Source organism: Tetrahymena thermophila (genome assembly GCF_000189635.1).
Source record: "Tetrahymena thermophila SB210 genomic scaffold scf_8254479, whole genome shotgun sequence".
Classification (NCBI taxonomy): domain Eukaryota; phylum Ciliophora; class Oligohymenophorea; order Hymenostomatida; family Tetrahymenidae; genus Tetrahymena; species Tetrahymena thermophila.
In genome coordinates, this window is record NW_002476254.1 from 247,730 (window position 1) to 264,077 (window position 16,348).

Sequence of the window (16,348 nt, forward strand, 5' to 3'; positions counted from 1 at the left end):
TCTTGTTAAAAAATTAAATAATTAAATTTTAATAAAAATATTAATAAAAAAATTAAAAATGAGCATTTCTAAATTAAAAATTGCGCTTTTCTCAGGGTCTCTTTTATTAATACTTTTTTCATCCGTCTTATTATATAAGAGAAACTTTTTAGAATATGATGAGTTAACTGAAAAATTTTTAGATGCCTATCACTATTCCAAAGCTAGCTATTGTGAAGCTAGCCAAATACATACATGGAACTGCGGAGGGTCTTGCTCTTATCACTAAGATTTAAGAAGTGCTTAAGTTTTCAATAATAAAGAATTTCAATCTCAAGCTTATTGTGGTTATGATATAAAAGCTTAATCTGTGATTGTAGCTTTTAGAGGAACAGACTAAGTTTAAAATTGGTTGAGCAACATAAATTTTGTTCCAGTTAAATACTTGAATGATTAGTGCAAAGATTGTAAAATTCATTAAGGGTTTATGAATATATTAGACAGCATTTAATTTGAATTGAATTAGTGTGTTATCAATTTAAAAAAGTAATATAATAGTACTTCTATCTTAGTTACAGGACATTCATTAGGAGGTGCTATGGCTACTCTTTTTGCTGTGCAACTTAAGAAACTTTTAATGAATAAATTTTAGTCCTTTGAACTGATAACATTTGGCTCTCCTAGGGTTGGAAATTTGGAATTTGTAAATTATGCCAATTCACTATTTGGCAACAACTCCTTTAGATTGGTTAATAAATAAGATATTGTTCCTCATCTTCCATATAATAATCTTGGATTTCAGCACATAGGAACTGAATATTGGTTATTTGATGAGAAAGATCCTTTTTCTTTTTTCATTTGCAGTTCTTCTGAGAAAGGAGAAAGCTCTTTATGTGCCAATTCTAAGTTATTAAATTTTTCAGTGAAAGATCATTTACATTATTTTGGAATCTATTCTGGTTGTGCTGCTGAAACATAACAAGATAAAGAGGCTGAAAAATAAGATTAAAAAAATCATCAATGAAATAAATATGAATACATTTATTATATTTAGAAAATTTTAAATATATGTCATTCATTATAAAAAAATATTGTTAATCATTTTTCTACCATTTTTATTTATAAAATATTAATAATTTAAATGTATAAATTCACCTAAAAGTTGGCTTCATATTATATTTTTAAGTGTTTGACAAATAAGCATCTTTTAACTGTTTGATCTAAATTTATACTTGGTTTAATGATGTAATACACTAATTTTGTTACATTAATTTACATAATTATTTAATAACTCCAAAAGGCTTAAAAACAAATTTTTTCCTTTAGTTTTACCTATATAGAGTAAAGATTATTTTTGATTACACTGTAAACCAAAACCTTCAAGCAGATAAATATGTTTAAAAATCTACCCTGAAACATAAATATAATTTTTTCAAAAGAATTAAAATTTTTAGAATCATATTTTTTTAAATAAGTTAGTTTTATAAAATACTATTTATTTTTACAAAATTATTTGTAATTCAAAATTGTAATTATTATGTGCTACAATAAAAATAAATTTAAATTTATCCTTTTGTGGTAACTCAATTTAATCTATATTATTGAAATAGGTACCTGCAATTAAAGGGTAATTATTTGATTTTACCAATCAATATTGTTCTAGAGAGACAATCTATAAAACATATTCAAATATACCAAATATATATCATACATATTATAAAATTAGATATTTACCATACATAAAAATACAAATTTACTTATCATCAAATTAACTTTAATAAATACAAATTATAAAAATTAAATATTTTATCTTAAAACAAACAATTTTAATTACTTAAATCTATCTATAAATTGTTAAAAATAGGTAATAAACATAATTGCTATTTTATTTAAAACAATAATTTAAACATATCTAATATTATTTGTGGTTGAGTATTTATATTTTTTTAAATTTACTTACCATCAAATTAACATTAATAAATACCAATTATAAAAATTAAATATTTTATGTTAAAACAAACATTTTAAATTAATTAAATATATCTATAAATTGCTTATTATAGGTAATAAACTTAATTGCTATTTTATTTAAAACAATAATTTAAACATATCTAATTATTTGTGGTTGAATATTCATATTTTTACAATAAATTTATTAATATATTAAATAAATTAGCCAATAATTTATATTATAATTTATTTTAATTTAAATTCTATTATCATTTAATATTTTCAAAAATAGATTATAATATACAGTTAATTATTATTATTAAATTTAGTATTTTTAAAAATTCAAATAAATTAATTTAGCATATTTATTTACTTTTTTTAAAAATTAAAAATAAAATAATTTAAAATACAAACATATTTTTTAAATAAAAAATTTTATTGGCTTGCTTTTAGTCCATTTTATCCATCTTAAATCAGATAATCAATGATTTATAAAATAATTGAGTGGTGTTTGCTAAATACTTTTTTGGTTAAGGAAAGGGCTATTATTAGTATAACATTAATTTATAAAAGATAATTATTATTTATTTAACTTTTTATCCATCCATCTAAATAAATATTAATTAGTAGTCAATAATTTTTAAAGTTTCTGTATTTAAAATTATAGTTTATTAAGATATTTTTAACAGAATTTATACACAATTTTTAGTTATTTAAATAGAGTTTGCCAGGTAGACAATTATTAGGTAAAGCAAAATGTCTACTCTCTTTTCTGGGTTTGCAACAAGATAATAATAGCAACTTTATGAAAATTTAATTGAATAGCTTATTAGTGTTTTAAGTAAAAGAGTAATTAAGATATATGACGGGCAAAGCTGTAATGAATAAATCTTCAAATCAGTTTTGCTTAAAATTATGGTCAATTTAAATATTTTAGAAGAAAGAAAATATGCTGCACCAAAATTATCTCAATAAGTATAAGACTTAATGGGAATTTTATAATTAGACTATCTAAGTTTATAATCACAGCAATAAAATGGAGTTATCAAGCCAAAGAAAAAAGAATATTATTTAATAAATTAGTCTGATTTAGTAACAAAAAAACCAAATTAGTTAATCAACAAGTAAAGATCAATAACTCCATCAAACGGAAGTAATCCAGTGAAAACTAAATAAGGATTTATGTATCAAGTTAGTAATCATCCTAGTCGCGTTAATTCTTCAAGTGCAAATAACAGGAATTATCAAAATCCTTTAGTTGATGGCTAAGTGATTCTTCCACCATAAACTGCTATTGGAGGAGATAAAAATGGTTTTAGAGTCAAATTGTATAATAAATAAGATGATAATTTATATGGACCTAATATAGAAATAAAATAAGGCAGTAACTTTGAAGAATCATCAGGTAAAAATACTATTTAAAGTTTTGATGCGAGTAAAGAAATTGGGAATAATAACTTAAAAGAAAATTCATAATATCTTGGTTGTTATGAAAGTGTTAATGTAAGAAAAAATGTTAATAATAATTCTTCTTCTAATCAAAAAGAATAGTAATAAGATAGAATTAGTGCAAAGTAATATTTATCGTATAATCCAGAAGCATAAACACTTTATTCTCAAAGAAACAATGATCAAAATACTCTTTCACCATCCACTCCAGTTTAAAAAAATCAATTTTAAAACTAATATTAAGCCTTGTTTGATAAAATTGCTGACCAAGATCCATAATTAGCTAACAAATTTGATAGTGGATATACTTCAATCAGTGCTAGCAAAGGATATGTTGCAAATCAAGATTTAGACTGCCCTTAACCCAGTTATAATTTCCCTTCAGAACAAAAAAGTGTTTACAATAATAACAATAATAATAGTAATTTTAATAACAGTGTTAATCACAACAAGAGCACTTTAAATGAGGAAGAAGTTTAGATGACAATGATAGATTAAGACATAATTAAAAAAATAATAAATATAGCTCCATAAATTAGCAAACTGAGCAAGCAAGAGAGAAGCATAGATAAACAATTTAGAAAGCTTAGAAAGAAATCATAACCTTAAAACCATAGCTTAAATAATAGTACTTTTGAAATTAAAAATGATTTTGAATTTGACTCTGAAAAATTTGAATAAGAATTTTATTATGGAAATTTTTTGAATTCCACTAATTCTAGTGGCTCATAAAAGATGGCTGATACAGCAAGATCAAATAGAAAAAACGGGTTTTTCAGTGCTCAAAGAAGTAACTTCAAACAACCTTAAAATATTTGAAAATGGTCAAAACTTAATTTAATTAATATTAAAATAAATTGCTAAAAATTAAAATTTTAATTAAAAATAAAATGTTTTTAAATTTTTTTTACATAGAAAAATTCAAACAAAATAATCAGCTTAAAAATATTTCTTAAAATATGAAAGTTTAATTTAATAAATCAAGTGTTAAATTTATCATGAATTAAATGTGGTTAGATAACCCAATAAAATGCAGAAAAAAAATAATTTTTAAATTAAAAAGGATTAATTTTAGTTAATTATTATAATAAATTTAAGTCAAAAATGTATTTCTTCATTTATATATTAGTATTTTAAAACTTTAGTAAGATAGTAAAATATTTTCATGAATACTTTGAAAAGTAATTATATTTTATTTGTTGAATATTTTGTTAAATTTATTATTTTAAAGCAATATAAAATTTTATAAATTCTTGAAACGAGTTAAATACAGATGATGAAATAGTCTTTTTATCTTCAATGATAATTAACAAATTCAGTACAATTATTTTTGATAGATTTTTTTATTCAAAAAATAAATATATAAATTCAAATCAATGTTTTTCATAATCGATCGTTTAAAAATTCTATTTAAATTTAGAGTGTTTAGTTTTTCTGTTCGAAAAAATCACTTCCTAAATAAGCTCGTTATTTTTAAAAAATTCGAAATACTAAATATATTATTCCTGTTTTTTTTAAATAGGAGGACAAAGATTAACTCAATTTAAAAATTTAAAAAAATTAAAGAAAATTAAGGCAAAAAAGAAAAAAATATACTGAACTCAACAAAAAAATGGCTGAATTAAATTAAATTCCTGAAATTACAGAAATAAGTATTAATGATATCTTTGACATTTACTCAACAGGCGATACTGTCATAACTAAGAGCTTAGGTTATGGATCTTTAGGACCTGTTTTTTAAGCTTCCTAGAAATGTGATGATGTATGCTAAAATATAGTGATTAAATCATTTTCCTGCACTCAAACTCTATATGATCAAATAGCTAATCAAGTTAACCAAACAAAAGTATTTTAAAACTCCCAAAATGTTTTAAAATTCTAAATTAAGAAAGTAGCCGAAAATGGTGATCATGTGGCTACAGCTTTTGAGATGGAACTTTGCTAGAAATCTCTTTAATAGTATATTGCTGAAATTAAGGAAGGAAAAGCTAATCCTACCAAATCTGAAGTTCTTGTCTACTTTATCTAGGCACTAAATGGTCTTCTTGAATTACAAGAAAATGGCTATTAACACCACAATCTAAAATCTAGTAATATTTTAATCAGTGAAGACGATACCATCAAAATTTCTGATAGCAGCTTCACCCTTGAACTATCTTAAAAAATTTATAACAAGCCTTAACAATACAATAGATTCCTTTCAATTAACTATCTGTCTCCTGAATATACAAGCCTGATAGATGGTAAGGGCTAAGTTGAAATTAGTAACTCCTCTGATGTTTTCAGTTTAGGTGTAATTTTCCTAGAGCTGATAGGTTAAGAAATTAATATCGTTTCTGCAATTAAATTAAAATCAGGTATATTTGAAGGAGTTTAGGTAAAGGAAGGCTTTTAAGATTTAGCTAGCTTTATATGCGAAAATATGCTTTGCTATCTTCCTTAAGATAGAAAGACTATTACATGGCTTATTGAGGCTTTCAGTGAGTAGTTTTTCAATGAAGTGACTAAGTTCAGGTAAATTTGAATAAAATAAAAAGTGTTCAAACATTTAATAATTAATTTCTACTGAACTTTTTAAAAAATTTTGTATAACTTTAAGAAATTTTAAATAAGTTTCTATTTTCTACTGTCTTTAGTTCTTTAATTTGATTATTTTTTTAAAAGTATATTAGATGATAAAACTTTAAACACAGATTAAGCTCTTGAAAAAGAAAAGGAAGAGGATCAAATGTAAAATACTGAAGAGGTAGAAAAACAAAATGTATTAGTTTAATGCGATAATGAAGCTAAAAATGAGAGTTTAAATGAATCATAAAATATCAGCAGTCCACTAAAGAACTCTTTTAATGAAAATGAATATGAAATTTTAGAGAATGATTAAGAGGCTGAAATAGTTAACAACCATTAAGCTAGTGCTAAAAAGTAAGATCAAAATGAGCACGAGTCTTAAGAATCAACTTTAGATTAAGAAGCAATTCAAGCTTAAAATTAAAATTAAGAAAATGAAGTTTAAAACTAAATAGAGGAAGAAAATACAGTCTCTTCCCAATAAGGTGTGGAATCAACTAATTAAGTTAATGAAACAAATAATAGCAATAACGTTTAAGAAATTTAAAATTAAGAAGCTGAATAAATTCCTTTAATTAATTTAGACGATTCAGCTATTAAAAAATAAATTTCTCGTATTCAACGTTTAAGAATTGATTTAAAGTAATTTTAATTATTAAAAGTATTAATTTTTTATGCAATTTTAAATAAAATAATAAGCTCTAAAAACTTAGGGAATCAATAAAATGTGACATTGTTTTAGAAACTTGAAGCTTTCACTTCACTGACTCACTTAACCTTGGATTTATCGTAAATTAATTCTTTGAATTTTTGGCAGAAATAATATTTATTTTTTTCTCTTAGTAATAACCAAATAGAAGACGATAAAATAAATGAATTAAGCTAATTCTTATCAAAATGTAATAATTTGATTGATCTCACATTAAAATTAGAGTAAAATATTTGAATAAACTTTTAATAATAATTATAATTATTTTAATTTAATTTAATGATAGAAATAATAAATTAACACCACTCAGCTTAACAGTCTTAAACAATGCTTTAAGTAGATTAAATAATATGACTAGATTTTAGCTTTCTATAGGAAGTCAACTTTTATCAGAGTCAATAGAAAAAACATGGGAAATAGAAACAATCAGCCTTATAAATATTATGAAATCATGGAATAGCTTAGCTTAACTTAACATCTCATTAGGGTAATAAATTAATTAAATAAATAATCATTTTTAATTCACAATTTTAAAATTAGTCAACTAAAAGTAAGCAATATGCTAATCAGCACTTTAGTCTCATACTTAACTGATTTCCCTTCTTTGAAAGAGTTAGTATTATAATTTGGGTATTTTATTAATCGTTCGTTGTTCTTACTTAAAAATTAATCATTTTTTTAAAAAAATTTTTATAGATTTTAGTCAGATGTCACAGAAGAAGTTTGGAATAAATTTGTCTAATTTGTTTAAGATTAAGAAAATTTAAGCAAATCCACATTACCTATCTATGAGTAATAAAGTTATTATTTAATTATACTTATAAAAATTATATTTATTTTAGAAATAAATAAGAGAATGTTGAAGAAGATGTTGAAAATTCTGTAAATTAAGGAGATACTGCTCGACTAATTAGCTAAGAGATTTAAGTTGAATAGAATTGTCTTGCTACAGAACCAGAAATGGAATCTAATTTATAGATTGAATAATTAAATGCATAACAAGAAACAAAAACTGAAGAAGAACAAGTTGAGCAATAAATTGTTGATACTGAAGCATAGTGTGCTGAATAATATTTAAAATAAGAATAATTAGATGATGAACAAGAAGAAACTGTTACTTAATAAACTTAATCATAAGCAGAATAAAGTAACTAAGTTGATTTACAATAAACTTAAGAGGTCTCAACTGAAGAAGAAGAATTGAGTAATTTGAATACAGAAGAAAAGCAAAATAAAGAAGAACTAACATAAGAATCTTAATAAGAATAATTAAAATAAGTAGAAGAAGAATAAATTAAAGAAGAGGAAGTTTAAGAAACTACTGTTAGTTAATAAAATGAGATACATGATAATTAAGATGAATAAAACTAAAAATAAGAGTAATTAAATGAAGAAATTGAGATATAAAATGAAATAAATGAAAGTAAAGAGTTATAAAATAGTGATTAAAAAGACACCACAGAACAAAACAATTTAGTTGAAGAAGAGGTACAAGAAAAATCAGATAATGCAGTATCTGAGTGAAATATAAAATAAAAATAAAAAATAAAATAAAATCTTTAATTATGAATTTATTTGATTATTATTTGAATATAGTAACTATTATATTTGATAAATTTTTTTAATTTTAAATAGTTTTAAAGTTTTTCTTTTTATAATTACTTTTTGATTAATTATTATCGTATTCATAATCTTTAGAAAGAATTTATATTATTTTAAAATCTAAGAATATTTTTATTATAAAATTAAAGGTACCTAATAAACCAACAAAATTGATTAGATTAAAATATATTATTTGTTTATTAAAACCAAACTTTTATTATCTTAGATTCACTTTTGAAAGTAAAATTCTAACAATCCTTTATTTTTTTATGTTTAAAATTTAGTTTGTAGATTTTAGAAGCATAAATTTAAAAAAAAATAAATAAATAAAAAGTTAATTTCATAGCAGAATTGATTTAACTGTTCTATTTATGAGAAATTTTTATGTACACAAGACTAAGAAGAAAAAGATATTAAACGGAAAATTATATAAAGTACTTTAATTTATTGGTTAATTGATATATAAGCTAATATTTTAAGTTGAGCTTTATTTAAAATTTATAGATTTTATTTATTTTTTATTGTTTTTAAGTAATTTTCAGAAATAGTGACATATTTAATGAAATAGCATTCATTTTCTTAAAAGCCACTAATTTTTAATTATTAAAATGGGTATTTATAATTAAGGTTAGTTGGTTATTAATGCAAATTTATTTCAATTTGCATAGGTATTACTTTAGGTATACCTAGCAGTAACAGCTGTGGAATTATTTCCTGAGATAGTTTAAAAATTATTAGAGTGTTACTGTATTTCTTTTTCATATTCATATCCTTAAAATAATTCTAATTTATAGAAAAAATGAATTTATTTATAAAACATAACATTTTGTTTGCATATTAAATTACCTTAAACTGAATTTCTTCTTAAAAGCAATTAATTTTATTAAATTAGTTCAGGATTTGTGTCTTATTTATCTCTGGGTTCCATTTGCTTAGCATCAAAATTGTCTTCCGACTTTTAAAATTTTTAGAATATATGAATTTTATATTTTTTTTTGCTTTTTACCTTAGGTAGGAATGGGGATTCAAGTTCTCTGTTTTCTAATTTTTACCATGGAAAATCTCTTAGCCAAGGATGTTCTTTCACTTCATCTGGTCCATTCAATCCAAGCCTATTTTAGGGTTTTCTCTGAATAGTCTTTTGATATTTTTTAGAATTAATATTATCCTTTTCAAGTTTATTTACTTTGTTGATAAAATCAGCAGCTTCTAGAGACCAACCATGAGGAATCTCACTCTTTCTAACTTATACTTGTCTTGCAATTATTTAATCTCTCAATTCCTTACGTGTTCTTCCTATATATGGCCTCTATAATATTTATTAAATTTTTTGAGAAACACAAATAAATGGTAATAATTTAATAAATCTTTACTTTTCCAAGCATGCATTCATAAGTTATAACGCCGACTGCATAATAATCAGCTGCAACGCTTTTTTAAAATTAAATAATATAAAAAGATAATTAATTTTTGAACAAAGATTACCCATGGACTTGTCTACACATAACTTCAGGAGCTAATTATATTATTATTCATAGAAAATATTAATTATTAATTACAATTATAAATTTAATAACTACCCATATATCCAGGAGTGCCACTTGTGTCTGATTAATTATCAGGTTTCCATATTCTTGCAACACCTAAATCTGTCAAGCGCAGATATCCTTGATCGTCTAACACCAAATTTTCTGGCTTTACATCTCTGTGTAAAATACTATTATAGTGAAGATACTCTAAAGCTTGTACCAAGCAGGCAATAAAAAACTCTATTTTAAAAAATAGGTTATTGATTTTTTATATATATTATTTAATTTTTTTTGTAAGCGCGTTACTAAGATAAAAGAGACTATTGCTAAAAATTTTTGTTAATTAAATTATATTCTACAGAGATATTTTATTGATTAAAACTTTTGTTCTAGAAATTAATATGTATTTTTTTTTCCTTAATATTTTTGAAATAAACATTTGGTTATTTTTTGTATCGTTAATTTTATTCAGTCAAGTATAAAAAAGAAATAATTAATAAAAAAATATATGTAAAATAGATAGAAAAATAGACATAAATTTTTACTTGTTTATTCTTCAGTAAATTTTTTCTATCTTCCTATGTGATATCTCAAATCTCCACCTCCTAATAAGTCCATAACTAAATATAAATTCTCCCTGTCTTAAAAGGCCCAAACCATATTTACTATAAATCTTTATTGATTTAATAAATAATAATTTACTAAAAAAGTAATTAGTTTATGTTATTAATTTTTAATCTATCAATTTATTCTATTAAAAAGTGTTATTCATTACGGATTTTTAAGAGTGCTTAGTAAATATCTTTCATTCATTACAGAATTTATGCTTTTTTTGGTTATAATCCTTTATTTTTAAATATAAGATAAGTATACATAGTTGCCATTTTATTATTTTAATTTGATAGAAGATAATTTTACTTTGCTTTAGACATTTCTTTCATAGCATATAATTACTTAGTCTTTTTATGTTCAACCTTCCATACCTTTTAAAATACAAAAAAATATTTTTAAAAATTATATTTAAAATTCTAATTTTTTGCTATGAATTTTCAACATTTATATTCTTTTATAATCAATTCATCATAATTTAGAACTCTGAAAGAAGAACATATTAGAATTTCATTGAGTAATAATTGCAGCAAATAATTCAAAGGATATTAAAATAAATAAATACCTTTCCGAAGCCTCCTCTCCCAATTACATACAAAAAATTAAATAGCCTAGGCGTTATATAAGCTAAAATTATAAAATAATAAAATATTTAGTTTGAATAATTAAAAGATTCTTTATATTTTATTCTAATTTTGATATATTTACTTTATAGCTCATCTTAATTTTGCTCACTAGCGAAATTACAATTTCCCATTTAGAAATAGAATATTTAATAAAAACGATATATTTTTTTGTCTTTTAAAGAGTAGAATTATATTTTATGACCTTTTAATCTATACTTTTAAGAAATAGCTCTATCTTATAACTAATAAATTGATTTTTTTTTCAGCTATTTGCAATTGATTGATTTTCTTAACGTTTTCTATTAAATAATTTAGTAACAAATATAAGTAAATTTATGAATTAATATATTAAATTATTATGTTAATATCGACAAATTCAATAAATAAGTTTAATCAATTTTTTATAATTTTGAGTTTTATGGTCTTCTTTCATTCAGTAAATTTCTAATTCTTTATACACTTAAATTATTAAATACTTTTAGAGACGATGAGCTTAAACTAAAAATTTCAGATTTACTAATCTTCTTTATTACTACTATATTTTTGATATAAAAAATATGACTTCGTCAAAAATGTCATTCATTTTACAAAAGAATAATAAAAAACAAAATTAAAAAAAATCTATTTTAAAAAAAATAAATAGTATGTATGAGTTATTGATTGGACTTTCTTTGTCAAGGATAATTTAATTAAATGCATAATCCATTAAATAATCAAAACTAATATATAATACAGTCAATTACTTATTAATTAAAAATTATTTGTTTATTATTTTTTAACATAATTTAACAACAAAATCTCATGCAAAATCCTTATAAAGATAAACAATTTTCTTATCTAATAATCTATTTTTTTAATTCTGATAAATTTATTTAAAATATTAAGAAATATTATCAAGAAGGTATAAATATTTGAAATAATCCCTAATACAAATAAAAGATAGCAATACATTTAAATCTAAAAAATTTTTCAAAAAAATAATATAAATAGAAATGTATAAAAATAGTATTTTAGATTTTTAACATCAAATTAACAAATCAAATACTAAAATAGAAAACTGGTTATTACTATTTTTAAATTAAAAATTATTTATTTTATAAATAAATAGAACTGATAAACGTAAATATTTGTTCAGTAATTCTAATTACTTTAGCTATTTTTTAGTTATATTAAATACTTAACTTTGAACATATTAAATAATTTTGAAAGATTAATCTAAAATATTTTTAAAAGCTGATTGATTTGTGCAATATTAATGTTAATTATCTTAAATTGGTTGAATATCAATTTTTTTTTTTTTGAAAAGTTTTTTTTTCTTAATGATCTAATTTTTTTGTTTTTTTATGTATTTTAAAATAATTAGTTTGCTAAATTTTCTATTTTTTTTAATGATGAATTGGCTTTAATATATATTGCAAAGAGTTATAACTCTAAAAATGAATGATGTTTCAATTAAGTTAATTACAAAAATATACTTTTTGTTTTTCATGAAATTCAATTAATTAATTTGTTAATAAATAAAGAAAGCATTTGTGATTTTTATAATTATTAGTTTGATTAAGCAAAGCGAAAAAGAAAACAACTGATCTATTAAAAATTAATATTATCAAAGCAAATTGAAATAAATCAAGTGTTTATATAATTAAGGAGAGAGGTATCAATCGATTAAGTGAATTAGAAGTTTTACAAATATTTTATTTGACAAAGTAGTATTTGAATTATGAATAAATACGAAATATTAGGAGTCGTTGGAGAAGGTGCTTATGGTGTAGTCCTCAAGTGTAGAAATCGCGAAACAAACGAAATTTGTAAGTTTTTATGAGAACAAATAGTTTATGCTTTATTTAAAAGAACTGGTTTTTTACATATTTTGGCACTAAACATTAATAACATTTTATTTAGTATCCTTTGTTTAAATATTTTTATAATAATCGTAGTGGCTATAAAAAAATTTAAAGAAACTGAGGATGATGAATTAGTTCGCAAAAATATATAGAGAGAAGTAAAAATGTTAAAAACTCTTAAGCACAAAAATATAGTAGGCCTTGTCGAAGCGTTCAAGCGGTATTATTAATTACTTTAAATAATTACTTCAAATACAAAGCTATTCAATAAGTCAAAAGATAAAAAACTAGCAAAGCTAAAAAAATACATTTATGCTAAAAACCCTTGTTTACAAATGTCTTTATAAAAATTTTAAAAGGCATGTTTCGAAAGGCTAAATAAATTTATTGAGCTAATAAATGCTTATTTTTGTTATTTTCAAGTTTTCTACTATCAGAATACTAAATAGCTTTTAATTTACTAATGAAAAATCAATTCTATTAGTGATGATTCAATAAAATAAATTGATATATGAATGAGTTGAATCTATAATAATTATTCAATTTTAAACAACAGCAAAGGAAGAATATACTTGGTCTTTGAGTATGTTGAAAAAAATTTATTAGAAGTCCTTGAAGAAAAGCCTAGCGGATTAGATGTAAACAAAATTTGTCTTTATTTTATCATTAAAAAAATTATGAAATTAAAGAAATCGCAAAGTATAAAGTTACTTTTTTTTCAAAAGCTATTTAAAGTAAAATGTATAAACATGTATAACGCATTTAATTTAAATAAGATACTGATTATTCTTTTAGGAGTTAATTTTGATAAATAAATATATAGTACAATCTATAAAATTTTTTAGTTATTTAATTTATTTTTTAAATAAGTAATTTAATAAAAGTAGCTTCATAGTATAGTAAAATAAAAAATAATAGAAATTTTAATATAATTCATTATAAAATTTTATTTAAATTTATTTACATTAATATATTATTTTTAAATAGCCTGAATTCATTAGGAGAATTATATATTAGTTATTGAAAGCTCTTGATCACTGTCACAAACATAATATTATTCACAGAGATATTAAACCTGAGAATTTATTGGTAAATAGTGATGGAACTCTAAAATTATGTGACTTTGGTTTTGCTAGGCATATGCCACCAAAATAAAATGAAATTTTAACAGATTATGTAGCTACAAGATGGTACAGATCTCCTGAATTGCTATTAAGTGATCCTGGTTACAGCTTTCCTGTAGATAATTGGGCTATTGCTTGTATTATGGGTGAATTAATAGATGGATAGCCTTTATTCCCTGGTGAAAATGAAATTGACTAGCTATATTTGATTTAAAAATTATTAGGACCACTTACACCAGACTAAAAGGAAATGTTTATAAAAAATCCAAGGTATGTAGGATTAAAATTTCCTGAGATTCCCAAGCCTGAAACAATCGAAAGGAGGTATCTAGGAAAATTATCTAAAAAAGCTTTAACATTTATGAAGGGACTTCTGAAAATGGATCCAAGAGAAAGAATGAATGTCTAAGAAGCTATGGCTCACCCATTATTTGATGGCATAAGAGAATTATATGATGATGATAATGATCACAATAGTTAATCACAGCACAATAAATCCATAGAGAAAAACCAAGAAAACTAAAATATCCGTTCTTATGGTTCTAAAAATAATATTGAGTAAAATGACTGAATAAATAAATCAAATAATTCATAATTTTTAATTAAAAAAGTGAGAAAAAGAATGAAGATCAAGATGAGAGAGATTCTTAATTTGAGAAGAAAGTAAAATCATTAATACATTATATTTATCTTTGAATATTTTATATTTATATAACTTACTTAGAGCCAAACCATCCACCACGAATAAAATTAAAAAAACGGAATATATGCTAAGCTCAACAAAGAAAATAATAATTAATCTTAAAAGGTATATTTTACAAATTTTAGTGCTAAAGTTAAAAATATTAATTTTATTAGATACTTGGGAAGAACTATTTTTCTTAAAACAAACTACCACCTCAATATTTACAAAACTCTAAGATGATGCAGAACACCGTTTATAATTACAATATTGATAAAGATGATTCATCCTTTACTGAAGCGAATGGAAATTCTAAAAGAGTAAATATTATTTTTTAATTTTGAGTAAGTAATAATTTAATTAATATTTATTTTGAATAACTTACAGAATAGCAACTAGTTTGAAAACACTAAGAATAGACTCTTGTATGACAGCATGAGCGTTTAAAAACCACCTAAAATGGGTCCAGCTGGCTCTTCCCTCAAAAAAAATCAAGTAATTTCATATGTTTAATTTTTTTATTAAAAATTTTTACCTTTCCAAAGTAAATAAATTAAATCAATAAAACTTTTTACCATTCCATCATTGGAGGTCATGGTAGTTAAGGAGGACTTTAAATCTCTGATAGAGTAAAAAAAATCATCATTTATAAAATTGTGATTGCTGTTTTTAAATTATTTATCTTTTATAATTTGATAATTTAGATTGATCCAAAGAGCAGTTATAACTCAACTATTGGAATGAGCACATTAGGGATATCAGGTGGCGCTTTGCCTACTATTAATAATCACAATAAAAAATTTGCTACTAATAATGAAAAGGTAATAAATTTTGAACATTTTTTTAATATTTAATGTTGATTTGATAAGAAAATTTTAATTTTTAACTCTTCACTTAACAGGGAGGGTCACCTTCATCTCATCATTCAAAGATGTCATTTGGTAGTACATAAAATTACAATAAAATGTATTTCTAATCACCAACAAATTAAGTATTATAAATTTAACATTTTTAACAAAAGAAATTGTTTTTTTAAAATTTTATTAATTTTAAATCAAAAGATAAATGTAAGCACAGGAGCTGCAGGAGCTAATGGCATGACGGCATCAAAACTCCTAAATGATATAAATATGCAAAAAATACAAAACTTGAATGTCATTTATAACACTAATACATATAACTACAATAATGTTTAACCTGTGAACTAAGTAGGAAATGCTTTTATTAACTAAAATTCTTAATCTAAAAAGAGTTTTGGAACTGGAACAATGTATAAAAAGAAGAATTATTGAATGTGATAATTATTTCACATAAATAAACAAAATACTTATTAGCTCATTATTTTTTTAGGATAATGCCTATTTGTTAAATAAGGTAAATTTTATTCATTAAATGTTAAATAAAAATAATTTGTTTTTTAAAAAGAAGGAGAGTTGTAACTTATTTAGAGGTAGATTTGTTATTAGTGTCTTTTTTATTGCTACTTAATTAATATTTTGTTAATTCATCAACAAATACATAAATCTCAGAATAAATTAATACAATCTAAATAAAATAGCTTAGTATATATAAATAATATTAATATAGAGTAAATGAGTAAATATATTATAAATGGTTTGCTTACTAATCAAGAAAATAGATAGATAACTAAGTATTTCTACCTTCCTTTCTTGTCGG

The 16,348-nt window shown here is 22.3% G+C and overlaps 5 protein-coding genes across 5 annotated transcripts; 4 read left to right on the top strand and 1 right to left on the bottom strand. All coding sequences in view use genetic code 6, as the record gives it.

Moving 5' to 3' along the window:
* Window positions 1–58: 58 nt before the first annotated feature.
* Window positions 59–1,003, top strand: TTHERM_00624220 (lipase family protein; the record flags this gene model as incomplete). The annotated part of the gene is made up of 1 exon (XM_001022548.1): window positions 59–1,003. One exon carries the CDS (start codon window positions 59–61, stop codon window positions 1,001–1,003), a length of 945 nt encoding a protein of 314 aa, XP_001022548.1.
* A 1,568-nt stretch (window positions 1,004–2,571) lies between these two features.
* On the top strand, window positions 2,572–4,197 carry TTHERM_00624230 (hypothetical protein; the record flags this gene model as incomplete). Its single annotated transcript, XM_001022549.2, has 1 exon — window positions 2,572–4,197. The coding sequence occupies exon 1, from the start codon at window positions 2,686–2,688 to the stop codon at window positions 4,195–4,197; it is 1,512 nt and encodes a 503-aa protein (XP_001022549.1). The 5' UTR covers window positions 2,572–2,685.
* A 745-nt stretch (window positions 4,198–4,942) lies between these two features.
* Window positions 4,943–8,179, top strand: TTHERM_00624240 (protein kinase; the record flags this gene model as incomplete). Its single annotated transcript, XM_001022550.4, has 8 exons — window positions 4,943–5,892; window positions 6,043–6,588; window positions 6,646–6,735; window positions 6,790–6,879; window positions 6,942–7,142; window positions 7,196–7,285; window positions 7,352–7,447; window positions 7,498–8,179. Exons 1-8 carry the CDS (start codon window positions 4,991–4,993, stop codon window positions 8,177–8,179), a joined length of 2,697 nt encoding a protein of 898 aa, XP_001022550.4. The 5' UTR covers window positions 4,943–4,990.
* A 733-nt stretch (window positions 8,180–8,912) lies between these two features.
* TTHERM_00624250 (Serine/Threonine kinase domain protein) lies at window positions 8,913–11,152 on the bottom strand (the record flags this gene model as incomplete). The annotated part of the gene is made up of 12 exons (XM_001022551.2): window positions 8,913–9,040; window positions 9,104–9,212; window positions 9,264–9,395; window positions 9,444–9,566; window positions 9,631–9,688; window positions 9,743–9,773; window positions 9,838–10,026; window positions 10,332–10,459; window positions 10,562–10,630; window positions 10,705–10,769; window positions 10,961–11,022; window positions 11,104–11,152. The coding sequence occupies 12 exons, from the start codon at window positions 11,150–11,152 to the stop codon at window positions 8,913–8,915; spliced, it is 1,143 nt and encodes a 380-aa protein (XP_001022551.2).
* A 1,589-nt stretch (window positions 11,153–12,741) lies between these two features.
* Window positions 12,742–15,963, top strand: TTHERM_00624260 (cyclin-dependent kinase-like Serine/Threonine kinase family protein; the record flags this gene model as incomplete). Its single annotated transcript, XM_001022552.2, has 11 exons — window positions 12,742–12,829; window positions 12,959–13,085; window positions 13,422–13,503; window positions 13,853–14,547; window positions 14,601–14,652; window positions 14,714–14,797; window positions 14,848–14,991; window positions 15,059–15,166; window positions 15,376–15,492; window positions 15,573–15,662; window positions 15,733–15,963. The coding sequence occupies 11 exons, from the start codon at window positions 12,742–12,744 to the stop codon at window positions 15,961–15,963; spliced, it is 1,818 nt and encodes a 605-aa protein (XP_001022552.2).
* Window positions 15,964–16,348: the final 385 nt, after the last annotated feature.